The 15777-nt window shown below is 40.3% G+C and overlaps 1 protein-coding gene across 1 annotated transcript; it reads right to left on the reverse strand.

Moving 5' to 3' along the window:
- Positions 1 to 562: 562 nt before the first annotated feature.
- On the reverse strand, positions 563 to 15229 carry tes (testis derived transcript (3 LIM domains)). Its single transcript, XM_062390182.1, has 7 exons — positions 15041 to 15229; positions 9911 to 9996; positions 7961 to 8429; positions 6146 to 6910; positions 4333 to 4548; positions 3995 to 4153; positions 563 to 2770 (listed from the first exon to the last, which is right to left on the reverse strand). Exons 1-7 carry the CDS (start codon positions 15065 to 15067, stop codon positions 2579 to 2581), a joined length of 1914 nt encoding a protein of 637 aa, XP_062246166.1. The 5' UTR covers positions 15068 to 15229; the 3' UTR covers positions 563 to 2578.
- Between the last annotated feature and the right edge of the window lie 548 nt (positions 15230 to 15777).

Raw genomic sequence — 15777 nt, forward strand, 5'->3', positions numbered from 1 at the left:
GCACAACATAAGGATGATAAGAGAAGGTCAAGAGACAGAAATGGGCATGAAGAGCTTTATGCATTTTTAGACGGCCCGCTGACCCACCAGGACATGACCCTGTTTGCCTGGTGGGTGCCCAGCTTTGGTACCTGCAAGGAAAGGAGGCAGCAAAGATCCATTTCCTCACTTGCTTCTTATGATTAAGATTGTCAACCCAACTCTCTGGTAATAAGCTGCATGCTAATTGAGTGTGAGACAAATGGCAAATTCTTTGATGAGAAAGTGAATCATCTAAAGAGCTGGGAGGTGTCTGCTTTGGGAATGGTGATGCAGCAGCACCAACCTCTTCAGCAAAAAAAAGACATGACGGAAATATTGAGCTTCCTCTTTGTGCCGTTAGCTTAGCAACAGAATTTGAGAGATGCAGTTGAACCATTTCTTGTACCTATAGAAAACAGTTATAGAGGAGGATGATTGGAGTACAGTCAAGCATGAGGGAACACAGTTGTGTGAAAAGAGGCTGTAAATATGTATTAAATAGCAGTCAAATAAAAAAGTAACGTGAGCCACATGTTATGGATTTAGTTTTTAAAGTGCAGTTTATTGCATGAAAGGGAAAATCCTTGGCGCAAACAAGTTTGATGTGTTACAGTGTTTTTCCTTATTTCATGAAGTCTTTGGGAACCATGTCAAACCTGCTGTTCCTCCTATGTGACACCTGGCATTTCAGTGTTTATATCTATTGTGGGGCCAGTGACACAAGCAGACCTGAACAAAAACAGGTCTGGAAAATCCTAAGTAATTGCAGGGGGACAATACATATTTTCTTTAGTCCATGTTTGATTTGTTTATCCCTTTGATTTATGCTTAAAGAAATAGTTCATCCAAACGTTTAAATTCCCTCATTATCTACTCACCACTGTGCTGATATAAAATCAACCAAGTGACCTTTTAACGTGATGCACACGTCTGGAAGAGGAAATCAGCAGACATTTGGCTAAAAGTAATAAGCTTGTAATCTAACTAGTTTCGTGAAATTTAAATGCCGGGGTTTAGAGACACTTGGATGATACCACCACGTAGTTTTTCGAGTGGAGAAGTGGTCAGCATTTACTTGGATTTGGCTGCAACACTGTTTTCACCTGAGACTCCTAACGTTTTGTTTAGACTTAAACACCGTGAACGTCAAGGGGAGTAGATAATGCGGGAGTTTTCAGTTATGGATGAACTATCCTTTTAATGTAATATCTATATTTAGCATCTTAGAAAGCAAATATAGAATACATAAAGAAAACACCAGTGCAATCAAATGCAATCATAATGCGGTAGTTGAATATTTGTGAAGACCACCTAAAGACTGCATTAGATCAGTGGGAAACTGCTTTTTATGAGGATGCAATTTATGGTATTGTTGTATATTAAACTACATGGTGTTGCAATTGCATTATATAAAAGTGATTGCCGTCTGAGAGTATCGCAACAATCTTTGTGCATTTTTGTAAGCCACATTAACATACATTAATGGAAATGATATTAGAAATACCTCTCATATACCTGAGCACCACATACCATCACATTGTTTGGTTCGCTTGAGATAACATGAAAATACTAGAGCCTGACCAATTTACTGTGTGGCCGTAATCATGTTTGCCCATGTGAAAAAAATGCTGAACATTTGTGCATTTATTCAAAAAATCTCTTCTTTATCAGTTCTATATATTGTATTTTAGAGTTTTATTTTTATTTATTGTTATTTAGAATAACGTTTATTATTGTTAAGTTTTAAATTCAAGCTCACTTACATTTCTTTTTTCACGAGGGTTTGAAAATTACATCTTGCCAATTTTAATAAAACGATCAGGCCCTAGAAAATACTACCACACCACACATTGCGATGGTCTCTAACCAGGTGGCTGCTTTAAGCCTTTATTGCTGTCAGAGTTGAGGCCATTTACTTCCAGTTATTTCACTTATATCCAAATTTATTTATTTATTTCTTCAGTTAAAGCGCTTGAAATTTGCTGCATAATTATTAGAGAATAAAGTTTGCCCATTATTATTCTTACTTTTAAATTTGATCCGGAACAAGGCACTGGAAGCAAATCAACACCAAACCTGACTGATAGAGCTGAACATATATCGCTGCATAGAGGGTGGGAATCAGATGTGGCAGATTAAATCAAAGATTTAGGAGTAGAACATTGCTGCCATTGAACAGACACGGGTTTAACATTAACTAACTGGACTGTCACCTCTAACCAATACAAAATTAATCTCATCAGTATAAAAAACACAGTACAAAGAAAATACTTATTAAAAGGGAGATCGCTGGTTTTTAAGGCAAAGAACATAGTGGACAGAATAGGTTAAGGTGTCATCCTGGTTTAGACTGATTTATCAACACTGTGGTCTTTCATAGATGAAAAACCCACCCCCATGCAAATGGCCTTGTAAATATAGTACATCTCTATATTAGAGGTTTTAGGCAGTCTATGTTAATGTTAACACAACTACAATCTCTGACCTTGCACAGTGGCGCCATTGTTAGATTTTCCCTGCTCTTGCTCGGGTCTTAGTCAAACCTGTCCTGGTTCCTCTAAGCCATGGTTTTCTTCTTGCACTCCACAGAGCAGAAGAGGAAGCCCTGCTGTGCCATGAAGCGTTGGCCGACCAGGCACTTGGAACAGCCGGAGCACTTGAAGCACTGTGGCGCAGCGTGCCATTGGTGCTCGCCGTAGGACACCCTCTGAGCCTCGGGCTCCATCGCAGCCTGGCAGGCTGAGCATTTCTATGATGGAGAGGGATGTGATGATGTCAGGTCACACATGGGTCTTTTTACTTTGATGCTTTACATGTTTGACTGTTCTGTTTTCATGTTGATATTCAAACTTTGCATTTTAAGTCTGTCAATCATTTGCCTTTTCTAAGCATATTACCAAAACAAATAAAAAGTGAAAGAAAATGAGACAAGTAGAAAATTGCTTGGTAGAACAATGAAATCCCTAGTTCTTTTACAATGGCAACCTCAGAAGTGAAGACAAGTGTGACGTTGCATAAAAACTGTGGCTTTGCAGGGGATTATGTTGGACAAATCATGTCAACACATGCAGAGTGCTTCACATTCTTAGCGCTCATTTACAATCGTTCTCGTTTATCATTCCTTCATGGAGGTCTGTTGTTTAATCTGCATAACACCCAATCAAAATAAACTGACTGTACCTGAGATACGCTGTGTCAAACTTTTTAAACACAACAGAAGCACAAGAGGAGGATCACGTACATTTGTTATTAACACGACAGCCACATGTTCTAACTGGGACACAATAGAGATCTTTTTCTTTAGATAACTTTACTGAATTTTATGATTTAATAAAAATAAATTACTGAAATATCAGCCTAAGTTCACAGCTACAACAGGTCAGGCAGTAGGGTTAGTGTTAGGGTCACAGCCAAATGATAGGAAGGGATGGGGGTCAAAGTGGTGGTTTAGAAAATGAGCACAGATTTTGAGATTCCCACTCATGAGTGGTCACCGGTGGTGATGGGCCACCCACCTCTGAATAGAGAGTTTATCCTTTTCAAATATATATAAATGTCCTCACGAAGAGACATCTAAAACAGTTGACTCTGTGCAAGCATTGGTCCTGAGAGGTCCAAGAGCGTTTGACACACTTGGTGGCGTTATGAGACATATTCATCCCATACATATATAGATTTTTATTTTTGGTGAATGCTTTTAAAACCAATTTAATGTATTTCATCGAAGATAAATTATATTATTTAGTTTACAGGTCAATAAACACTAGTAATAAGGATAAGAATAAATCTAAAAAACATTCTTTGTAGGTCAGAGAAGCATTTACACTCATCAGGTAGTTGTTGTTTTCCTCAGTAGTTCCAGTTCTAAAACTAAAAGTGTGTCTTAGTAATCTTAATTGTGATTTGAATAACAGTGTCCAAAAAAATGATTAAACTATTTAAACTATCGTAAAAACTAGAAATAGGGTCTCACCACAGCATAGTTCTTCATGTAGCAGGGCCTGCAGACAGGCTTTTCATTCTCCATCACATACGTCTCACCAGCGAGGATGCAGTCACAGTCGAAACAGCAGAAGTGCTTAAGATGCCAGTTCTGTTCCTCAGCCTGAGTGTACTCATTACTGAAGATCAGCTGTGGACAGAAACCCAGAAAACTGGATTAAAAGTTGCCAGCAAGCTCAAAATGGCAGAGAAAGAGATGAGAGCACAATAAAACAACAACATGCCACAATAGAATGAAAAGAAATTTTAATAAAACTATTGACAGTGTCCAGAATACTTTTTAAAACGATGTGAATGATCCCCACTCACCTCGTCACATCCTCCACAGCGTGGCTTCTCACTGTCTCCATAGTGGCGTCCACAGTACAGCTTGCCTTTCTTATAGAAGTAAATCATGTCCACCAGTAGTTCATTGCACTTACAACACACAAAGCATGCTGGGTGCCAAAGCTTGTCGTAACCAGCCCGCTCGGCGTAGACGGCCGGCTCGCCCAGACCCATCGGGAGCTGGCAGTGATGGCATGACTTGAAAGGATGGCATGAAGGACAGAGATGGTTAGGATTAAGGTAGAGTTGTGATTATTTTCTATTATCAACATTTTTCATAAAACATTTCTTCCACCAATTTTATCCTCAAATTCTCAACTAATCACTCAAACAATAAAAAGTTTCAAAAAGTGCCAGTGGTAAGTCACAGAGCCCAAGTGGAAGATTTTTACTACTGGGGTTAGAAAAGTAAATTTCGTCCCGTTCTAAAAAGATTTCTTCCCCTCCACAAACAACAATGAATTATTAAGTACTACCAGAACTTTTCAGTGGATTTACATAAAAAGCAACATAATTCTCCTTGAGTCCAGTTCATAGTAAATTCAGGCATTGTTTAATGTAACAAAAAGTTTCTGCTTCAGATGACACAAAAAGCTGAAGTTCTCCCTCACATGACAAATGACACTGCTACTGGGGCCTGACCTCTGTGTTTTGAATTATGATAACACAAATGCTGGTGCAGTGTTGGTGTCAAGGCGGATGTGGGAGGATTAAGTGAAGATAGGGAGTGGAAAAATAAATACAGAGAAACATGAAAAAGACCAGGAGCTTGCAACATAAGAGAAATATGAACAAGGGAGGAAAATAAAAATTTGATACTGATTGATGATGCTGATTTATGTTCTCATTTCTTGCTGCTACTCTTGAGAAACCACTGCTGCTTCTAAATTTAATATTAAATCTCTTCTCAGTATGACTCACACCAGAAAAACAGGAGTAAATCATAAGACTCCAGGCAGCAAGACTTAACTAACTGCACATGGTGTTGATAAGATAAGAAAAAAAAAAAACGTCATTCGTGCCACATGATCCTGTGATCATAACTAAGCAACTGTGCAGCTTGGTGAAAGCTGAGTCAATGTTGGTCTTATGGCTCCATCTAGTGTCCAGTCTGGGAGTTACAGGTTTCTGTAATTGTTACTAACATCGGTACGAAACTAATATTGCATAGTACAAAAATAAGAATTTAACAAAAACTATGCACTTACTAGAGTTGCATTATTAACTGGTGTAATAACAGGAGTTTATCACATCTTCAAGAAACAATTAACAAAGGTGGACTTTAGTCTGGAGTTTCCAATTTCTTCTTTTATACTTATATCTATCTAACCTGTATTGAAATGTAGTTTTTTGTATATATTTTTGTTTTTTATTGTATTTTGACACATTTGTTTGTAAATTTTGTAAGCAATGACTGGTTTTAACTTAACGCCACAAATACTTTTAACAATTAATTTATGTATTTTGTATTTATGTTCTAACTAAACTAAACTAAAAAAAAAAATGTTGTTGTCCCAAAAATCTGTGATTACAATTTATATAAAAAAAATACATTGTGGTTATATATGGTGACTGGTGTTGGACATAATGACAAATACAATACTTGAATATTTGCATGCGTTTGACAAAATATGACATAGTAATATCAGAAAATATACATTTTAATATTGAGATAATGTTTCTATCAATTTATCCTGCTGTGACAGTGTAATATAGATATTCAGTGCATTGTGACTGGGACTGACAGAGGCCAGACTGAGAGATAATATTCAAGAGAAGAATATAAACATCTTACAAAGTTCCTCTGTGGTACCCCAGCCTGCTGTGCTCCAGGGAGGCCCATGGCTCCAGCGGTGGCAGCAGTGCCCAAGGCTCCTCCAGCAGATGGTCCAGTCCCAGTACCTGAGAGTTGACCAGCACCACCAGCTCCAAATCCAGCACCACCAGATCCAGCACCACCAGCTCCAAATCCAGCACCACCAGCTCCAGCACCACCAGCTCCAAATCCAGCACCACTAGCTCCAGGCCCACAAATAGGCCCGACACCCCTGCCTGCAGCCCCTTGCCCTGAGCCAGCTCCAGCAATCCCAACTTCCGGTCTAAAACCAGCCCCTCCATCACCAGCACCAGGACCAGCACCATGTGCACCTCCGGCCCCGACACCTCCAGTACCAGCACCATGTGCACCTACAGCCCCGACACCTCCAGCACCAGCACCATGTGCACCTCCAGCCCCGACACCTCCAGCACCAGCACCATGTGCACTTCCAGCCCCGACACCTCCAGTCCCAACACTTCCAGCTCCCCCCTGCCCTCCAGCTTGAACTAGAGCCATCTCTTCAGGCAGGATAACATCTCCAACGCCCAGGGCCTCATCCTTGTATTTGCGGACGAACTGTTGCATTTGCTTGACCTCGGCAGGAGTCAGTTCATGGCATTTGGACGGGTCCTGGTCATGCTCGGGCAGCTGTAGGGCCATTTGCTGCCGACGGTAAACCGCTCCCTCTGTACCGAACACCGGTCGCTTCTCTGGTGGAAGCAGCTCGATGTAACGCACAGCCTGAAAGTCAGAGGGAAAATTAAAAGAAGTCTTTGTGCTCAAATGTGATAAGGAAAGTATGAGGGCCAGAGATGAGAAGAGCACATTGAGGTCCATTCAGAAATAAAGTAACAGGGAAACTGTTCCGTTTTGTGAGAAGTCAAACAAAAGAAAGGTCCAACAGATAAAGCACGAGACTAAACAAAGACAGATATAGGACTTATAAAAGACTGGGGAACTTAGTACCAGGCAGAAGATGAGTGAGATTGTGATAACAGCTGCTATTAAAATGTTTTATAATCATCAGCACTTTCCCACATTCCCTGCAGTGATCTTAATAACTTTTAAGTTAGATATGTGGACTAAGTATTCAAATAATTTGTCGTTGCTAATCAAAGTTTTTTTTCAATAAAATTCTAAACTGCATTTAAAGAGAGGTTGTGGACCTTAGTATTGTGATTTTTTCAAGCTAGTAAAAAGAAAAATTGATGTGTGGTTACCAACTTTATTGGTGCTTCGAAGTTATTTCAGTCAATTACTCAGTTAATCAGGCTTAGAAACGTTATTAGAATAAAGGCTACAGACTCTATTGGTCCAAATACCCCTGTAACGGGTAACCCCTTGAAAACTTTTTCATTCCAGCACACTAGATGGCAGAGATCTGTCATATGTATACTCCTTAGTACAAAGTGCAAGTTACTGGTGTTTTAAAGCATAGGTTATTTTGGGGGGTAATTAAAATGGCATCCTCCCACAGACCTTTAGCTGTAGATTCAAACAATAGTTCATGTGTTTTTCAAATCACAACATCCTAGTTTTCACTGAATATAATTTAAATATTTTGACCAATATCATCGTGATGGAGCTAGAGCTGCAGCTTATGTTTGTCTTCATCCATCATCTCTGAATTATTTTGGGTTAGTTCTCAGAGCCTGAGCTGATATATTTGGTCAGACCAGCATAATTTAAAACATTAAAAAGCAGCATTCACCCCATTTGAGAAGCTTTAAAAAGTAAAATATTCATGCAAAACTGTTTATTAGGTGAAGTACCAGTATTTTGAACTCTTACCATGTATTTATTAGCTACTGGCGGTGCCCACTCATAGGTGACAGACTTCATTGGCACATCTTTGGGAACTGGCATCACATTGGCTGATGTGGCACTGACAGTGAACGGCAATTTATTTGCCTTGACTGGTGCGACACTTGCAGGTGCCGGTTTAGGCTGAACCTGTGCCTGACCTCTGATGGATGCTGCAGCTGCAGAGGCTCCAGCAGGCCGTACAGGAACAGCCGGGGCAGAGGGGGGAACAACAGAGGAAGAGGAACTCGGTGGTACGGCGTAAGCAGTGGCCGAGCTGGGCAGAGTGATGGTCACCATGTTTCCCTTGTAACTGGGGATGCCGTCGGTCTTCAGCTTGGCGATGAGGCCAGTGTATTTGGTGTCTTCGAACAACTTGCCTACCTTCTTGTTCTCCTCTGAGTTCATCGCCACATCGTGCTCTGTGAGGCCACATTTGCAATTTCGGCAGATTTTCCTGCAGAGAAGAAAAGGAAAGCATTTGTGGCAAGAATTTTTTCGATATTAACATATGCATTCGTTTTTCAGGGTTAGAGAGGGTTTTGCTTTGTGTGCTTTCATTTCTGTGAGGTAATTTATAAAAATCTTATACAATTCTGCTACAATAGTAAACCAACTCCACAAGTTCAGTGTTGCCTTCACATATCTGTCTCCTCCACAGGCCTCAACACAACTTGCTTCATATTTGCAGAGTAGTTATGACGCAACTTAGGGCTTGTTTCAGCATGACAGGTTCCACAGACCTTAAGCATGAAGTGCCCTCAAGTGCTGGGTCAAGCAGTGTTAACCCAGTTTAATTTGTATATGCAAGAACACACAGCAGTGATGACAACATTTACATTCCAGAAATGTCTGTGTGATATGTTCACTTTCACGCGCTGCATTACTCTCTCTTTGCTAAAAGCTGATTGCATAATGTGCCTGTGAGATTCTGTTTAGAAGTTCAAAAATAAACTGATCTTAACCTGTAAACTAAGTGATATGCACAATTCAAAAGGGGGGCAGACCCCTGCCACCAGCAACGTCTCATGAGTGGGAATCTGAAAACCTATGGTCAACAACCATCCTGGCTGGATATCAGACATTTAAAAATGACAGACTGCCACCACAGAGCCATGTTTGTGCTGGCGCTGTGGGTGGCATCAGGTCACCTACTGCTGTCTTCAGGAAAACGAGTCAAGTTAGGATAATGTCCAAACAGGACAGTGTATTCAGGAATTACTGGTCCACAGCACACATTGTGACAGATAGGGTAAGTGAGATGGAGTCTTTACTGAATGAAGACCATCCCTCATTTGGAGAAAAGTGTCTGTATGTACATGCACCGTATGTAGAGATGTGTACATACATGCTTCCCATTACAGTGAGTTTGTTGAAAAAGGAGCAGCACCCCCTTTAAGGGTCAATAGCCCCCGCTCTCAGGACTAATCTGACCTAAAGTCATCCACTGTCCTGGTGGTTCCACCATTGCCATCACATTAGTAAACAATAAGCTAAGAGGACGTGGAGCTCTGTGAACATAAAGCTCAGCAGTTCTCACGAACAGCATGTTCCTATTAGGCTGATGCCGCCTGCTGCTATCAGAATATTTTCCATTAAGCAAAGTAATGTTATGTTATTGACCAGTCTCGGCCTATAAACCCACGTTTTTTGCTTTCCTTTTATCATTTCAGTAAGAATGTCCTGATTAAGCATGTATTTTATCAAGACTGTCCTTGTTCATAATGTTTTATTAACGTGCCTGACAAGTGACCAATAAACCGATGATGTATCTATCTTCACCTGAGGTTCAACGCTTTGCTCATGGTATTCCTTTGAATTCATATATATGTCCCTCACTTTAAACACAGGAAGCAAATGGGCTTTGAAGCTGAATATCCACAGTTAGAATTAATGTTTGTGATGGTGCTATGCTGCAAAAAAGAAAACTCGACAAACCTCCAGAAATGCAGCTCAAAGCCTTCGCACTTGTCCTTGCATTTCAAACAGGCTGCTCCGGCGCCAAACTCGTGGCCCAGCGTCATCTGTGAACAGAGCACATGGTTATAAATGATATTACAGTTTTGACTGTTCAACCAGTGACAAGAGATGCTGAGCTTCATTAGGGCAAGTGGTAACACGTAAATACACATTTTAAATCATGAATACTGACAACAATCATAATAATAAAAGAATAAAGTTGTGATTTTACCAGAAAAAAGTTTGACATTTACAAGAAGAATGTCTGAATAGTATATTATCATAAGAAACAGGACTTTGATTCATGTAAATTTAAACTACAAATCTCAGATTATCTTTAAGTGGCCCTAATACTACGTCATACAAAGTATAAAGTTCCAGATATGGTTGCTCTTAGTGAAGGTATGGATTAGGGGATTGGAGGAACTGGAACAATATTGTACTTTTTTACTGTACATAAGAGGAATGAGAGAGATTAACAACGGAAATGATCTCTGTTGGTAACTGTCTGGAGTGAAACAAGTCCAGAAGAGAAATGAAAATACATTTAGACTGCAGCAATATTCAGAAGACCAGAGAAGGCAGAGAAGACGATTATTAATGGTCTCTATAGAAGTGGAAGATAGTTTATTCCTCTGTTTACTAACATTAAAAATAAAACTTCAACAGGGGGAAGTTATAGCAAATTAAAGGTTCTCTTTGATTAAAAACGATTGTTGACAATATAATCCTATAAATTGTCATCCACACAAATGGTCTTATGTTATTTCAACACCTCTGTTCCACAGACAGTTCCCAGCTGCCTTGGTTAAATGCCATCAATATCTAGATATAAAGATCTCCAGTCTTTGGGACTTTATTTCTCTCTTCTCTTTAACGGCACACTTGTCCCCGTATTCAGTGTCCAACGATTCCCACCGTTTATGACCATATATGGTCAAAATTCAGTGATGCTGCTGACGGCCTCCAGCAGGCATCCCTATCAGAAAGAAGTTTCTGACCTGAAAGAAACTCACGACTGAGGAATGCAGAGAGCGACTGCTGCTTTTTATTGCTGGAAACTTGATGCTTGTAGCATTTTAGCTTTCATCACATCTTCCAAAAGAGTGTGAGGTGTTTGTGCCTTGGGAGTCGTTGAGGAAAACAAGAGCCACATTCAACAACTTGATTTGTAGTTATAATGAAAAGTCCAAAACAAATAATGAATCTCAGTCAAGCTGTCCACACACAGTCAAGCTGCACACACACTCAGCTTCACACATTCACTTTTAAAGGCAGAATTTATAGAGTTGTATGATGCTCATATTTTCCATTTACAGAGATTGTGACTCTGGTCTGGAAAACAAAATAATCATAATAAATCTGATAAGATATCTGAATTAAAGCAAGGGGATGATCTATCGGTCTATCTATCTATCTATTTGAATAACATATTGTACTTATTTTTCAGTTTATACCGTTTTAATTTACAAACAATTGTGTTACCTTTCTTATTTAATGCTTTATGTTAATCACTTTCCCTTTTGTAAATGTACAATATAAATAAGCATGCTAAGCCTGACTGTAAAGTCACTGTTGTTTAACGGCTGAACTTCTGTGAATTTTTTACATAAAAAAATACATAGAAATTATTCAGCCCCGACCAAATCCGGACCATTTTCTTCTAAAATGTTATTTCTTGCATTACGTTAGGGCTATGAGTATAAATTTTTTTTCAAGACTATTTGTAGAAATTCTCTGTGTGTCCCAATAGCAGTTACCGACTGACTCACAGAAAACTCATCAGTCATTGCACGTTCATGTGTTTTGGGGCCTTATTTTTAATTCCAGGGCCAATGGGAGGTGTTGGGATGAAAGGGTTCTTTTCAGATTGTAGCTAGCCCTTGGTAGCTTTTCTAGGATTACCAACCCCTAGCTTCCGAAACATATTGAATGCACACCCATAATTCAACTGACATTCTACATTCTGTTGCCTCTATCCTCAGACTGTATTGTTTTGCGCGCTGGATGAGCGCATGAGCTGTAGACACCTTAAATGCTAAAGTAAGTGTTGGGATTTAAGTTTGAACCAATAAGTGGTTACTTGTGGAAGTCTAAATATTTATATGCTGGGAATAGTGAGGGAGACTGGCCATTTCTCGTTGAGGTTACTCATAGTGTGTGTGGGTTTGTGTGTGTGTGTGTCTTCTCTTTTGAACACAGACACCATCTGTTTATCAGTGACTGCATATGATGATTAAGTCTTCAACGTAATTATGGTGACAGCACTCTGCAAAGAGGCTGTTCAGATACAAAGTATGCAGTTCAGACCAGATGAGTCATATTCATGAGTCATTCTGTTGCAGCAGGGGCAGTAGCAGCTGCATCAGAGGGATCCGATGGAGTGGCGTGAATTTCTAGCCTTTTGTATAATTCCTTGGTTTGGTTTTACATGCTGTGGTTAGCCACCGATCTTTTTGTTTTAATCTAATTTTGCTGATGATGATGATGAGAATGAGGGAGTCAGCTATTTGCTTTTCTGACTTGTACTGTATGTTCATCTGTAAGTTTATTCAATGTGTGAGTTTAGCCACAGGCTCTTTTCCATGTTTTTTATCTTGTTGTGTTGTTTATGGTCCTGTGCTGTGAATGTTTTTTTTGTATGTTACAACCAGTTGAAGTGATGCCGCAGTTCTGAGCTAAAAACAGGAATCAACGGAATCAAACATTTTTGCTCTTGTGATAGCAGAACTACAGTGTGTCAGATTATGAGGCATCTCAAGCAGATTCATGGAAGTAGAGAACAATTTAATCAAAAAGTTCAAAAATTTAGAAAGACTATTTCTGTTTTAAGAACCACCTTTCTGTTTTACGTTGTAGCAGCTTGGTAAAGTAAGTAAACAACTCACATTCCTCTGACCAACCCTTCCTTCTTTTGAGGAGCTTGGAGGGCTGAAGATGAAAATGCTGAGATATTTATAATACATCATCATTTTTTGTGCTGCCTCATAGCTGCACCTTTGGAGGCAGTTGTTGAATCCCTTGACAGCAAATATATGTATAACTGTAAAATAAATAAAAAATACACAGGGTATTTGTTGAGAGGTTCTACCTCAAAAGATAAACTGGACAGTAACTCTACATATTTGTTGAGCCGTTAAGTATTGAACAAGCTCAACAACCTTCAACACAATATCATTATGTGCTGAGGATTTCTGAGGAGAGCGAGTTCACTGCTTCTCCCTCACCAAGGAGAATATTCAAGCTATCACATCAGAGGTTAGAGTTATATCTGGGCTTTAATGCACTTTATTTGTGATCTTAACGCCAACACATCTCACTGACCACCAGCTACCAATTGGAATGACAGACAGGGCAAGAATCAAATCAAAGCATCTTATTTGTATAGCCCATATTCACAAATCACTACTTGTCTCATAGGGCTTAAAAAGGTGCGACGTCCTCTGTCCTTAACCCTCAGCAAGAGTAAGCAAAACTAACAATAACAGCATATTAACAGGGAAACAAATTTAGAAAACTCAGAGGGGGCCACATGTGAGGGATCCCTTTCCAAGGACAGGATGCCCTGTGTAGCTGAACACATCAACAACAGTCAAATATTTCCAACATTGATTAGAAGAAACGTTGTGTCAAAGTATTTAAACAACAGAAGATGGCTGATAGAAATGACAATTGAAATGAAGGAGTTATTGCCAGAAATGGTAAATGTGAGTATAGGCATATTATTGTTTATCAAGTATTCGTGTTGTAATCATAGTCCATGATCAGCTGCCACAATGACCAAAAAGCCATCGATTCAAGGCCCTGCTTCATTCGAATGGTCTAACAGCCAAAACAGACCCAAATAAGACCGTAAAGCGATGCAACGGCTAGCAAGTTCTGGAAAAGCACATACTACCGCAAACATGAAAGAGTTCCATGCCACACATACATGCTTTAACAAACTGTAACCAAAAGTTTGTCCCTGTGTGTAAAGCAGGAACATGTGTTTTACCTGAATTATGCTGGGAGCACACTGATTTCTGGTCAGCGAATATTGCATTATATCCACAAACATGTATCTGCATTTGAAACTTTCTTGGGACTTTGACTGAAGCCAAAGTGGCAACAAATTGAACTTGTAGCTTTTTGAGTGACTGATGCAACAGCTTCATGTCTGCACACATCACACGGTGATTATTACCCCTGCAACAGACTCTCCTGGCTTTCCACAACTGCAAGCTATTTAAATGTCTAGGACAGAATCCAGACTCAGGCTGAATGAGATGGGATGGTGTGCTATCAGAGTGGATACCAACAGTAGGCTAAAAGCCCCAGTGAAGAATGTCTGGGCCACCGCTTTCAACACATTTCCGAGTACTAAAGTTCCAGTCCAGTACACATTCTGGATACAAAGCTCTTAGACTGAGGGCTAGGGTTAGTACTGTGCTCTTCAAGGATTCCAACACTGTGATTATGCTGATTCTAGCAGGTTTATTTTAACAGCTATATGTAACGTAGGGTTAAGGTTGAGGATAATATCTGATTTAAACATACAAAAACCACACGTGGGAGAAGCTTCAAAATTCGGCCACAATTACTCTTCGTATGAATTAACTTTTACAACCGCTGCAGCCTTTTCCATTAGCAGGAGTTAAGGCTCACTGATGCTACAACATGAATACTATAGAAACTGGAAATGACTGAAATGAACATTATCCCATCCCAATTTTGCAAAGACTCTTATTGTTTCAGTCCTCGGCCTTGCACTGTGGCACTCTGGGTGGTAGGCCGACATTCACAACTTTGAACTTGTACTTTTAAGACAGGGAAATATTCACAATGAATGAGGAAAATAACAAACGAGATAAAGACAGTTCTGTAAACCACGTCACAAATAAATGTCGCAATCCATCAGCCGGATACGAGTGAGCTGCTGTTACTAACAGCTTGTCATTTTTAAGTTTTACGAATGAACAGGGGAGAAACATGACTCTGACAGTTTGGAACCAGGGGTCGTCCTCTGACACCGGAACTTGCCCCGCCACCTGCCCGCTGCTCGGCACACCTTCTCAGGGCGTTACCGCTCCCGGACCCCGGCGGAGAAGCGGAGGGGGAGGGAGAGCTTACCTTCTTTACTTCCTTCTCTATCTCCATGTTTGCGTGTGTCGGCGCGAAGTTGTCTCGGACTGGGAAACACCTGTCTTGGGGCAGCCGTCAGTGAGACAGGCGCGGAGGTGAGAGGGACACGGAAACAATGAACCGACAGTCGGACTTCACTCTCGGCTTTCTCTTCGGAGCTCTTGCGCTGGTCCCGCCCCGCACTGCTGTCGAGTTAACGTGCAACACCACCGCGTTTCCGGTCATCGCCTTAAAAAAGAAAACCCGTGTTCGCAAATTTGTAGGACTAACTCATCAAATCACAAACTAAATAAAATGAAAAGGATGCTAAGTCTATATTTACAACGCAGTTGTATGAGTAACGGCAGATTTTCTGTACATTCACAGCGTGTAGTACCGTGGAAGCTTTAACATCGAGTAGCTACTCTCTAACGGTGTTTCAATGTATTTTCAACATATATACAGTGAATGAGAGAGTTCTGATGCCACCGCACTATATTTAATTTATTCGATCCTCTTCAACAGCAGACAGTTGTTGCCGCTCTTTTGCTTTTATTTTGAAAGCAATTCCGAAGATTGTCTACGTCCTCTCTCTAGCTTGATGCAGCTTTTCAGTACGGGGGTCCCGTCTCCTTTTCACTGATGTTTGAGGGGGCACCTCTGCTTTGATGGACCTGCTACTCAACCAATAGGAATAGCGAGAGAGGGAAGTCAAAAGCAGGACCGCCAATAAGAGAGCAGCAGAG

The sequence above is a fragment of the Platichthys flesus genome, chromosome 6, assembly GCF_949316205.1.
Source record: "Platichthys flesus chromosome 6, fPlaFle2.1, whole genome shotgun sequence".
In the NCBI taxonomy this organism is placed as follows: Eukaryota; Metazoa; Chordata; class Actinopteri; order Pleuronectiformes; family Pleuronectidae; genus Platichthys; species Platichthys flesus.

What these genes read in the sequence shown, in the direction of transcription:
- tes (XM_062390182.1), bottom strand. Translation starts at nt 15,067, where the DNA reads ATGGAGATAGAGAAGGAAGTAAAGAAG. An exon ending in TTTGAGCTGCATTTCTGGAG is followed by an intron (nt 8,430 to 9,910) that starts GTTTGTCGAGTT and finishes TCTTCTCTGCAG; the next exon opens with GAAAATCTGCCGAAATTGCA. An exon ending in GCTGTGGAGGATGTGACGAG is followed by an intron (nt 4,154 to 4,332) that starts GTGAGTGGGGAT and finishes TTCTGTCCACAG; the next exon opens with CTGATCTTCAGTAATGAGTA.